Source organism: Delphinapterus leucas, chromosome 11, assembly GCF_059928025.1.
Source record: "Delphinapterus leucas isolate spDelLeu-1000000601 "Yukka" chromosome 11, BTC_Dleu_Yukka2, whole genome shotgun sequence".
NCBI lineage: Eukaryota > Metazoa > Chordata > Mammalia > Artiodactyla > Monodontidae > Delphinapterus > Delphinapterus leucas.
Window position 1 is genome coordinate 102565167 of NC_143139.1, and position 12442 is coordinate 102577608.

At 54.1% G+C, this 12442-nt stretch overlaps 1 protein-coding gene across 1 annotated transcript; it reads left to right on the forward strand.

The window, feature by feature from the left end:
* Positions 1-4958: 4958 nt before the first annotated feature.
* Positions 4959-11079, forward strand: ACR (acrosin). Its single transcript, XM_022596927.3, has 5 exons — positions 4959-5229; positions 6251-6457; positions 6661-6944; positions 9843-9988; positions 10493-11079. Exons 1-5 carry the CDS (start codon positions 5162-5164, stop codon positions 11018-11020), a joined length of 1233 nt encoding a protein of 410 aa, XP_022452635.2. The 5' UTR covers positions 4959-5161; the 3' UTR covers positions 11021-11079.
* Positions 11080-12442: the final 1363 nt, after the last annotated feature.

Genomic DNA, 12442 nt, shown 5'->3' on the forward strand with positions numbered 1-12442 from the left:
TGTGATACACCCCACAGAGATCTATGTTTCTTATATTATTATTATTGATAATAATTATTATAATATTATTATGTAATAAATTTATAAGAAATGAAACCATCTCTCTGTTGCCTGCTTGAGAGGAGATATTGGGAGCACAAACTCTGCTGTCCCTTGGACAGCTCACACTAACCTCCCCGGCCTCAAGTAAGCATTCAGCCACATGCCGCGATCACCTGCAGATCCCCGTCTCTGACCCAGGCTCTCTGCTGAGCTCCAAGCCCACGTGCCCGGCTTCTCCGTGCCTCTCTCTCTCTCCAAGTCCTGCTGGACCTGAGCCCATGCTTCCTGAGCTGGAAGCTTCGCCCTCTGCTCACCAGCTCAGTGAATGACACCTCCTGAGCTATAAGTCCGGTTGTCCTCCGTGGCCTCTGTCCACTTTTCCCCCTGGTATCCAGTTGTCCCTAAATTCTGCTGCTCCTGTCTTTGAACCCTCTTCTGTCTACCCGTGCTTTCCAGCCCCCAAAGCTTCTGCCCACGTTCAGGCCTTCTCCCCTCTGAGCCAGCTGCCACCAGCCACTGATGGGGCAAGTGCCGTGTGGCACCTGGTGGGGGCTGGTAGCTCACAGGAAGGGCAGAGGCACCTCTAAGAGTGAGAGGAGGAGGAACAGTGAGGCGAGAGGGCCAAGGAGACCCAGAGGGAGCCGTGAAAGGGTGGAGACTGCAGGGCCCAGGACTGAGAGAGGGCCAGAAGCCGCAGAGGTGGGATATCAGACCAGTTGGGCACCAGTCGTCCGGTGGGGTTTTAGGAGGGGCAGTGGGTGCAGAGCCTGGCCACGCTGGGTCAAGGTGGAACGTGAATGTGACACACGACAAATGTAGACCTCGATTCAGGATGGGGCCTGGGTGACGCCTCCAGGGAAGGGTGAGGATCCCAGGGAGAGTAAGAACGGTGGATGGGTGAAGCCTTGTGGGCAGAAGGGGGGTGGACTCGGGAGTCTTTACCCGGAGGTGGGGGGAAGGCAGAGAAGCTCTGAGGAGCAGGTGAAGGTCTGGACAGCCTGCAAAGGAAGGTGAAGGCCCCAGTGAGGCTGCGACGGCGACTGCTTGGCAGTGGGACCTTGAGAGAGGCTCACCGTCTGTCTAGAAAGCCCCCCAGTTTCAAATTTTCAACACTTTTCAAATTTTTGGCTTCGTTTTCAAGTTAGAAGCAGTGGTCATCCTACAGAAGAGGCCGAGAAGGGAGTCGAGGAGTGGGGGCCTGGGAGGACCCGGGTGTGCGGGGCAGAGGTGGGGCCCTGACTCGCTCTGGGCCTGAGCGCTGTGGCAGCTGGGGCGCTGGGCTCCTCTGAGCTGCGCGTGGAACCCTGGGCCTCCCCGGAACTGGGCCCTGGACTTGGGGCGAGTCCAGCTTTCCAGTGGAGGAGAGGAAGAGCTCGGCAGTGGGAGCCGCCTTCCCTGGGAATGGCGTTGCCGTCCCGGCCCCCGGGGGTCTGGGGAGACCGATGTCCCCACGGGTCGGAAGCCACCCCAGTGCCTCAGAAAATGGGTCAGAACCTTCCAGATCTATACCAGAGAAGCCTGCAGCGGCAGGTGGAGAGATGGCAGAGGGACACAGGGCTGAGTGAACTGAAGCCTCCAAACGCCTGTGGCCACTTTCTCACTCTGGACTACAAACTCCCTGCCCCGCCTCTGCCTCGTCACGACCTCAGAATGTTCCAGCTTTATCCTCTCAGGGGCCCCAAGCAACTCACCAGTGCTCTCTCTGGAACCCGGAGCAGAGGCTGTGGCTCCAACTCTCCCTCACCACCAGCCACCCCCAAGGTCCTGGGGGCACTAAGGCTGGCTGGACGATGAGGTTTCTTCTCTGCCGGGGGGCCGTGCTGGAGAACAACAGAGGATGGGAGAAGTGAGGCAGGGGCCGGTGGGAGCCGGCAGAGGTTAAGGGTCAGCGTGAGGAAGATGGGGTGGGAGTTGGACTGTTCAGGTGAGTGGGGTGCAGAGTGCACAGGAGCAGGGCGGAGGGCTGGGGTCAGCTAGAGGGCCACGTCGGGGTGGGGAGGGAGTGGGACAGGAGACTGGGGAGAAGGAACCTCGCGGGGAGGGGTACGGGAGCCCCACCTTGGCCTGAGCCCAGCCCCCAGTAGCCACTGAGACTCCATCCTCTGGCCCCGGAATCCTAACTGTCCTGTACCTTCCCACCTCCCTCCTTTGCTCTTGGGAACAGCGTGGAGAAGGCAAACGGAGTCACCCTTCCATTAGGTTTAAGGACAAAATTAAGCCTCTGCCGGTCCGTGTGCCTATCGCTCAATCCATGACTGTGGCCGGGAGCAGGTGCTCTAACCCCTCCAAGAATCAGAAGTGGGCGCTACTCTGAAGAGTCAAACAATAATTGTCTTCTAGGATCTAGACATTGGGTCTTCAATCTTTGTTACTGCATAACCCCTAAATGTTTTGAAAAACTGGGTACCACTTTTCATTTTGAAGTTTATATGTTCCATTTTCATCCTATATTTTGAAAAACTTGCAAAAGTTATGATTTCCAGAAAATTGTACATATTAACATTTAAAATAAATGGTTACATCATTCTGTTAAATGATTCTCATGGATCTAAGTACCGTATCAATTTTATGCCCATCAAAATCCTGTAAAAACACCTGAATAACATTTTCTTTAACAAGGAAACCTTTAATATCACTTATAGAGTTCCTATGGCCATTTCTTGAACTATATTTCCAAAGCCTTTTTTGGTTACTTTATCAGGCACAGTCTGACACTGAGTTAAAATAAGCAAGGCCTCAGGTTGGTGAAATAGGACCTCAAAACCTTCAGATAGAAGAGGTGAGACCACCTGAGATGAGAGAGAGGCGAGAGAGAGAGAGAGAGAGAAAGAGAGAGAGAGAGAGAGAGAGAGAGAGAGAGAGGGAGAGAGAGAGACACCTTGAACACTTATGTAAGGCAGAAGAGTCCTCCTGAAAGTCAAGTAGAAGAAACAAGTCCTGTGACACTCAGGTATGGGAAGTAAGAGATCCTAACAGATAAAGTATCTAAGAGCCCTGAAACGGACGGAGGGGAGATGAATCCTCCTTACGCTCAGGGAGCGGAGAGGGAGACCTCCCGACATGCAGTAGCAGAGAGAAAAATCTCGTGACACTCCAATAGTTGATATCTTTGAGACCTGATTGCATTTATATAAGGGAAATAAAACCTCCCGCTTGGCAGGAAGGGAAATAATGAATCTCAAACTCATCTTTGTAATAGGAGAGAACAAGACCTTCTGACCTGCAGGGAGAGTATATTTGGGGCCAGTCATGTGGAGAAAATAACTTCCTGACAACAAGGTGTGTGAGAGGATGTCTCTGGACATTGGAGAGGAAGTGAGATGCCTCGACAATTAGGTAGAATAGATGGAAAAGCCTGATACCCGGGGACAACGAAGCCTCATGACACTCAAATAAGGAAGATGAGACGTGCTTGTACTAAAGTAAGGGACAGGAGACCCCTCGGTCACTTAGAGAGAAGAGGCAGGACCTCCAGACACAGAGCAGAAGAGATGAGACCTCCCGACACTCAGGGCCTGTAAGACCTCCTTGCGCTCACATGGGAGATAGAGATTTCATGACCCTCAGGTAGGGGAGATGAGACCTCCAGACACCCAGGAAGGGGAGAGAAAGACTTCAGACAGTCAGGGGGTTGAGAGGAGAGCTTTGGACACTTATGTAGAGGAGAGGAGACCTTGTGGTGCTCAGGTAGAGAAGATGTAAGCTCACGACATTCCAGAAGGGAGATGACGGTCTCCTCAAGCAGGGGCTGGGAGACTTCCTGGCAGTCAAGTGGGGATTCTCGCATCCCTGACACTCCAGTGTGGCAGTTGAAGCCTCAGAGTACTCATATAGGTGAGATGCAACCTCTTGACACTCAGATAGAGGATGTGAGACCTTTCGGTTCTCAGGCAGAGAAGATGGGACAAAGTGACACTCAGGTGATGGAGTTGAGGCCTTTGGCCCCGAGATGGAAGAAAAGAGACATCGTCACAGTCAGGGAGAGGAGATGGCAGCTCCCTGATACTCAGGTAAGATATATGCCACCTGCTGGATGTTCAGTTGAGGGGGATGTGACCTCCTGAAAGTTACATGAAATGAGAAAGTAGGACATTTCATCAGAGAAGATGCTCGGGTAAAGGAATCGAGATCGTCTGACAATCTGAAAACTCTTCACACCTGGAAAGAGGACATGAGGTGTCCTGACAGTCGGGTGGGAGAGGTGGGACCTTGTGACACTCATATAGGTGGAGTGCAACTCCTTGACATTCAGATAGGCCAGTTGAGACCTTATACTCAGGTACAGGAGCTAAGACTGCTCCTCCAGTAGGTAGAGATGTGACCTCCCCACACTCTTACAGGGGAGGTAAAACTTTTTAACATCCAGGTAGGTGAGGTGAGCATTCTCCTACTCTGGGAGGTGAGATGCTGTCTCCTGACAATCAGAAGAAACATTACTTCATGACATTCAGGTAACTGTGCTGAGAATTCCTGACACTCAGGTATAGGAGACAACACCCTGCTGCACATGGCCCCAGGGAGGAGGCCTGGAGACACTCAGGTAGAAGATACCAAGACCCTGTGGACAGAAAGGTGGGCTTTGTAGTCTTAAGCTGGGTAAGTTCAAAATGGTCTTCAGAAAGCGTGCTGATAGCACACACTTGGAAGAGGGAAAGACAATTTCCCCCCGCAGTGTTAAGGGTCTGTCAACACGTGGAGCCTCCCTCGAACCACTGACATTTTGCATCTTGTCGCAGAGTGGCTGAGCTGCCCCTCAATCTGTGAGTTGGAATGGAACTGTGGCTACAGCTTGCATGAGGGTCAGACCCTGAACCTGCATAAAGCTGGAACCTCAGATGGTGTGGGACCTTGGAAGATAACTGGGACTGAAGATCCTGGCCTTGGGACAGAGGGAGGGGGCTGCATGTGAACCCACGTCACCCTGGCGCGGGGGAAACCTGTGCAGGAAGTTGGGAAGTCACTTCAGCATGAACCGGTTGAGCTAAAGGGCTCCTCCTGCCTGGCCTGACTGCTTGGAGGGTGGGGGGTGGGAGGTCACTCTGCTGATTGGTCAGAAGGCCATGGAGCTTTGTGAGGTCACTGGGCTTCCAGGCCAGGCTGGGGCAGGAGTTTGGTAGAGATGCTGCCAACTGCCGTTCTGCTGGTCTTGGCAGTGTCTGTGGGCGCTAGAGATAACACCACGTGTGAGTAAGTGTCAGAGACACCAGGGGCGGGGAGGGTGTCTTCTGAGTAAGAGACCCCACCCAGACACCCTCTGTCCAGGGCTCTGGAGGAAGCCAAGCTGGGGCCTCAGCAGTCCCCCAGGTCTCACAGCGCCTGTTACCCACATCCCCAACCCAGACCATCCGTGCTCCCAGCATCCTCATCCCAGAGCCCCCAGGACCCCAGACGTCCATGGTTTCCTCCAGAGATTGACTCCTGGGGCTCTGCAGCACACAGGCCTGTGCTCCCTCCCCGCCCAGTGACGGACTTCACTGCCTCTTGAACGGGAGTCTTGATTCTCAGGAGCTCCTGTCCTCCCGCAGATACTGGGACCCCCCCCCACTGAGGGTGACCCCAAAGGCCCCAGGGTATCGTCAGGCGGTACCTCTGGGACCTCCACTCCACGTGTAGAATCTCAAGCCCCCAAGGTGCCCCGCAATGCCAATGGCTGCCAAACTCCCACCAGAGACACAGAGCCCTGACCTTCCCCCTCTGGACCGCTCCCGCCCCAGTGTGCCCCCCTCCCCTGGGGGTCACTTTATCTACCTGCGGCTGCTCTCCTCCTACCATTGTCCAACCCAACCCTGCAGCCCCAGGACCCGCTGGCTCTTCCCGGAGTTTCCCACACAAGATTACCCCCCTCCGCTCCCACCTTTAGCCTCCCCCTCTGATCAGGGAACTCCCATACTTCTAGGGCCCTCACAGTCTGTCCTCGCTACCCATGGGCCCCTCTATCCCCACCTTGTGACCACACTCACAAGACCCAAGAAATGCCACCCCTGGAAAAGTTCCTGGAGCCCGTGGCTTCCTGTCCCATCACAGCCGCCACAGCACCACTGCTCAGCCGTCCCCCTGGATCCCACACCCTCGAGCTGCCCCTGCTTTCCCAGGACCCCACAGCTCTTCCCCACTGTGACCAGCCCCATGCCCCTCTCCCCCAGTTGTGGAGGCAAGAGGACAGGCTGGCCTATTCTTGATTCGAACTGTGCCCATGGTCTCTCCTCAGTGGCCCCTGCGGGCTACGGTTCAGGCAGAACCAGCAAGGGGGCATGCGTATCATCGGTGGGCAGCCCGCAGCGGTCGGGGCCTGGCCCTGGATGGTCAGCCTCCAGGTCCTCACGTACCACGACAATCGGCGGTATCACGTGTGTGGGGGCACCTTGCTGAACGCCCACTGGCTGCTCACTGCTGCTCACTGCTTCCGGAGCAAAACGTATGTGCGGGAACACGTGGAGGGGGTCTTCAGAAAGGCTCTTCTCAGAACTGGGCGTTCTCCGAGGGTCTGTGTGCCGGGGAAACCTGATGCTTTGGGCCCCGTGTGGTTGACCCACACCCGCTGGGGATGGGGTGCTCCAAGGGTCACGGTCACCAGCCAGTCCACAGTGAGGGTGACCTGGCTTACCTCTGTGCCCACAGCAAAGTTACCGACTGGAGGCTGATTTTCGGAGCAAAGGAAGTCGTGTGGGGAAGCAATAAGCCAGTGAAGCCGCCTCTGCAGGAGAGATACGCTGAGAAAATCATCATTCACGAGAAATACTCCCCGGGCTCAGAGGCAAACGACATCGCTCTCATGAAGATTACCCCTCCTGTTCCCTGTGGGCACTTCATTGGACCAGGCTGCCTGCCCCAATTTCGGGCAGGCCCACCCAGAATTCCCCAGACATGCTGGGTGGCCGGCTGGGGATTCTTAAAAGACAACGGTGAGTACTGGCAGGGAGAGGTGCTGGTCACCTCGTTGGTGGTCCTTGAGGTGAAGGGGAAATATGTGGATGCCTGCCCTAGCCCCACCCAGTCCCCAGCACGGTGCTGTGAGCGGGTCCAGTCACTGTCCCCTTTCACAGCCAGAGAAACAGAGTAGAGTTCCCTGCCCAGGGCCCCTCACTGGTGGCTGGTGTGCCCCCTGGGGAGAGGCAGATGGCAGGCGCCAGGAGAACCTTGGCATCTTTAGCATGGGGTCGAGGCTGTGCCTGGAGCCCCGGGGTGAGTTCTGGAAGTGGGGGACGTGCCCCGAAGCAGCACTTGGAGAAGGGCTTTAGACTGAGCTTCCCTCTCTCAGTGCCTCAGTTTCCCCATCTGTATATGGAAGGGCCAGGTCACGTGGTCTCCAAGCTCTGCGACTCCTGAGCCTGGCCCTTCTGTCCTAGTGCCACCTCTGCTCCACATGCTTCCCAGCAGCCCATCCTGCCCAGCCGTTACTGCGCGTGTCCTCTGGAGACCGGGAGAGGGGCTGGTGGTGGGTGTGGCTTTCTGCGGGTCAGCAAGGGGCAGCAAGGTTCTGCTAGCGGGGCAAGACGGAGTAGGACAGGCCTCTGCTCGTGAGCTGCCCATTCAGCTTTCCGTAGGTGGGTGCGTGAGTCACATTAGGGATGTGAAGATGTGATTGAAATTAACTTAGCTTTCAATCTCTTTTGTTCATTGATAATGGAAAATCTGGGATTCCTAACTCAAGGCAGTTCAATCATTTGGGGTTTAAAACTCAGTATTTTTTTCTTTTTTTGGTAACAAAAATTGGTAATTTTGGATTCTTCCCTTAACTCGTCTTCTCCTCTCTCAAAATTTGCTCTTAGTTTCTGATAGGATTGCCACCTATGCTGTCCCTCGGGGAAGGGCATCTCCTCCCAGCCGCCTGTGCTTTCACTGGCCTTTGCTGACTCACAACCTTTCCTCCCTGGCCTGGGGTGTCAATCCCTGTCCGGCTGTTGGTGTCCGTGGCTCTGCCATCATCTCTAGAGCAAGTGCACACTTTCTTCTTTTCTCATCCCCTGGCCTGCCCTGCTCTGCCCACCCGTCCAACGGGGGTTCTTTTGGGGGTTCTTGCAGTCCCTGGAAGGCTGATCTCAGGATTTCTATCCGGTGACCGCTCCCCCCTCCACCCGCCCGCCAACCCCACCTCTGCTGTCCTTTTGCTCAGGAGAACTGTGGGCTCCCACCTATACCCTGGACGTCATGCAAGACCTATTTTGTTCTAGAATCACCTTAAATTTAATGAGATTTCTATCTTTTTTTTTTTTTGCAAGCACATCCCCCACCTTTAAGGCCAAGTCTTAAAGAAACCCCCAGCCTCCTGTGATATTCCTTCCGACCTTTCTTTTCCTTGACCTACCTGTTCCTTGAACTCGGATGCTTTGGGGCTGGAAGAGCACTTTTGGGAATCGGCCTCTTTTTCCATTGAATTTTTAGCTCCTGCAGGCTTTTTTGGCATTTGATGTTTAAAGCCAAGGTGCTGGGACTGAGAAAACTCTTCTGTGTTTCAGGACACCTGGCTCTTAACAGTGAATCTCATGGCTTTCAAGACTGTGGGCTCTGCCATAGATTTAAAAGGTCACCTTAATGGCCAACAAGCCAGGCTTGCCATTGTTATTTCCGTGTTACCCCTACCCGAAGGGCAGTGCGTGTACAAAACCCTCATTGCTGCTTGGATGGGAAGGAAAGGTGGGGGCTGAGGAGATTGGAAGCGTAACCAAAGCCACGCACACATGCATTCAGCAGCCATCTACTGAATGCTGCCTGTGCCCGCCCCACCCGCAGCGCTCCACGGGGCGCCTGCCTTCCAGTCTCGGCCTTCGGAGCCACGCTCCGGGTCTGCCCCTCCGACAGGTCTGACCTGGCAGCTCCCATCTGTACTGCAGACGACGGTCAAGCCCACTGGGCTGTGGCTGGGCTGTGGGTGCTGCTGTGGCAGGGCCAGTGGAACCCTCCTGTCTGTGGGACCACGTGATGCAGAGGGGCAGTCGCGTGGGCTCTTGGGCTCCAAGCCAGAGGCAATGGAGCTGGCTGCTCCGGCCCCAGCACAGGCTGGGCCTTTCTTAACCCCTGGTCATGGCTGAGCATCTGAGGCAATAAAGGAAGTTCTGACGTGGCCTCAGGGGTCATTTCAACCACCCGTGCCCCTGACAGGTCTGCCTGTGTGTGGAGGCCCTGCATAGCCCTGCTCTCTCCACATCTCAAAACAGATACGAGGCACATGGAGAGGGACTCATCAGACCAAGTCCAGCGGGTCCCATCCACAACCGGGTGGAGGATAAAAAGCAGGGGGGTGACCTATAGCCAGAACGAAAGGCATGGCCTGGACTTGAGTCTAGAGAGGAAAACCTGGGTGTGAATCCAAGCCGCACCAGGTCCCTGCCGTGACCCTGGCAAGCGGTGCTCCAATCTCCTGATGGGAGAAAAGGGGAATAACCGTTCCTAACTCCTGAGGCAGCTGTGAGGAGTGAAGGGGACGAAGCCTGTGTGATTCATAGTGAGTGCTCAGGGCATCCTCAGTATAATTGTTAACATCCCTGCTGTAAGCCATCATCTACCATTAATGTACACGACGCTCCAGCTGTATCCATCCATCCTCCACCTGCCGTCTGCCCACGTGCACCTCCTTCCTCTCTTCCTCTCTCCTCCACCTCCATCTCCCGTCTCTCCTCTGCTCTTCCAGCTGTGTGTTTTCTTCCCTTCAGGAGTGGGTAAGGAGAGGCCGGGGGCATTGACTTGCATGGATCTCAGGTTTAAACAGAGCATTTCAGGAAGATGGGGTTTTAGTGGAGGGAGGAAGGCTTTACCAGAACACGTCTTCTGTGATCACTGACCACTGAGTCGCCTGGCTGTAGCCCCCAGGATATCACCTATACTGCAGGAGGCACGTGTGGACATCATCGACCTCAACTTATGTAACTCGACCAGCTGGTACAATGGGCGCATTCGTTCAACCAATGTGTGCGCAGGGTATCCTGAAGGCAAGATTGACACCTGCCAGGTAACTTTCCTTTGGGTGCCCAGGCCCTTGCGGACACCTCTTTTTTGGATCCCTGAGCAAATTTCCCCGGTCCCGTCTTCCAGCACCTGCAGTCAGTGAGCTGCCCCTACGAAGAGTCAATCACCATCTGTAGAACTTCATCCCACCCTAACGCAGAGATCATATGGTCCAAACACTGCTCCAAAGAGGATGCTCACCTCTCTTCACCACAATGCAAAACAGTCAAATCCCCTTGTACACACATGCTCACGTACGCACGTAAAACCACGTGCACAGGCACATGGGTTTGCTCATCCTGCCCCCTCACTGCGAGGAAACCCATGACAATCCACACCCTTCTCACATCCCAGAGAAGCTGTTGGTGCACCTCAACTTTACCACAACCGCCTGTGTTTATGGCAGCAGGGAACCATACGACTGCAAAAATGCCTCCCAGAGTCTATGATGCTTCTGGGCAGGGAAAGTGGCTCCGGCAGAGAGCGACTTCTGTGTCCTTCTGGGCAGGGGGACAGCGGCGGGCCTCTCATGTGCAGAGAGAGCGTGGAAAACAGCTACGTGGTCGTGGGAGTCACAAGCTGGGGCGTAGGCTGTGCCCGAGCTAAGCGCCCCGGAGTCTACACGTCTACCTGGTCCTATCTGAACTGGATTGCTTCCAAGATTGGTTCTAACGCTTTGCACATGATTCAGTTGCCCACCCCTCCCCCTCCTCCTACTCCAGCCCCCCCCACTAAACCCGCCTCCACTCAGCCTTCTATTCGCCCACCTTGGTACTTCCAACGCCCTCCTCGACCACCTCCCTCCCAGAGCCCCGCTGCAGTGGCCCGACCCCAACCCGCAGCTCCACTGCCCCCCGCTCCCCAACCGCCCCCCCCTCCCCCACCGCCACCTTCCACTAAACCTCCCCAAGCACTTTCTTTTGCCAAGCGACTACAGCAGCTCATAGAGGCCTTGAAGGGGAAGGCCTTTTTTGACAGAAAGTGCACTTATGAAATGGAGACCACAGACATCCCAGAGCAGCCTGCCTCCTTCTGATCTGACCCCCTTCTCAACGGACCCCTTGAACCCCTCACTCCTGAGGAAAAAAAGTCGAAATAAATGATTATAAATACAAATATAAATATATGTACATAAAGAGATGCTTTCTGGACTTCTTCCTATCTGCCCTCCCCAACTCAATCCCTCATCTCAACTACCTTGCCGCCTCCATTCACCGCCCGACAAGTTGGAATTGCTTGTATTAATGATGTCAATTGTGGTTCTTTTTAAACCTTGATTTTAAAAACTAGAACAAGGTGACCTGGGGCTGTGGTCCAGGTAATCATTTAGCACTTAGTGTCTCTGCATATTAAATCAACGGGCCTCTCAGCTCCCGTGAGGTGAGCTGACTAGAAATGAAGGGTGTGCGTCCAAGTCTGCTGGAGGCCATGCTCTCCTGGTGGTGTGAAGAGACAGACCCACGAGAGGAATCTGTCCTTAGTTTGTTTCTTCTCTCCTCCTCGAGGTGGAAAATTCTGCCCCGGGCCTGTGATCTGTAGCTGGCACTTGGGTCTCCTTCCTGGAGAGACAGGGCTGAGCTCAAGGAACACTCTGATGGGAGCCTGCAGAGTCTAGGCGGCGGGTTCTTGTATACCTTCTGCAAACTTCCCATGCACGTGACTACAACCTAATCCCCTTCTTATATTTTCACTGTTCATATTACTCTTTGACTTCCTTTTTTTCATTTATCAAATACAGACATTTCCATATTAGCACATACGGACCCCTTCTCTAACCACGCTCCACAGTATGGGCATTTATGAGCTATAGTGTCACGTTTCCTTCCTAGGAGGGAATTTCCAGTCTTCCATTTTAGCTCCCCCCTCAATGTGCACGTTTCCCCACATCTGGTTCATAACAAATTCATCAATCCTTGCCAATCTAATGGATGTTTTAATCTTCATTTTTAAAATTATGAATGAAGCTGTTTATAAGTGAAGCAAGACTCTTTTTTTTGCGGTACGCGGGCCTCTCACTGCTGTGGCCTCTCCCGCTGCGGAGCATAGGCTCCGGACGCGCAGGCTCAGTGGCCATGGCTCACGGGCGCAGCCGCTCCGCGGCATGTGGGATCTTCCCAGACCAGGGCACGAACCCACGTCTCCTGCATCGGCAGGCGGACTCTCAACCACTGCGCCACCAGGGAAGCCCTGGATTTAAAAATTTTGGAGATAAGAATCCAAGCTTCTAACTTTTCACCTTGATTAAGATGACTTAAATCTTGCGTTATATTAAAGCAGTCAAATAAAACTATGCTCTTCATAGAGAGTAACCATCAAGACGTGGCTTAGCGATGATGAACGGACTGTTGTATCATTTCAGCTCCGCTTTGTTCTTCAGTCACTGAAACACGGATATCAAGCCAAATATACATATTTTTCACATATACAGTATTATACCACTTTGTAAAATAGAGGCCAT

Excerpts from the sequence above, each read along its gene's own strand:
- ACR (XM_022596927.3), top strand. The coding sequence starts at position 5,162 with ATGCTGCCAACTGCCGTTCTGCTGGTCTTGGCAGTGTCTGTGGGCGCT. Across the intron at positions 6,945-9,842 it reads GGGATTCTTAAAAGACAACG|CCCCCAGGATATCACCTATA; the intron begins GTGAGTACTGGC and ends GCCTGGCTGTAG. Across the intron at positions 9,989-10,492 it reads GCAAGATTGACACCTGCCAG|GGGGACAGCGGCGGGCCTCT; the intron begins GTAACTTTCCTT and ends CCTTCTGGGCAG.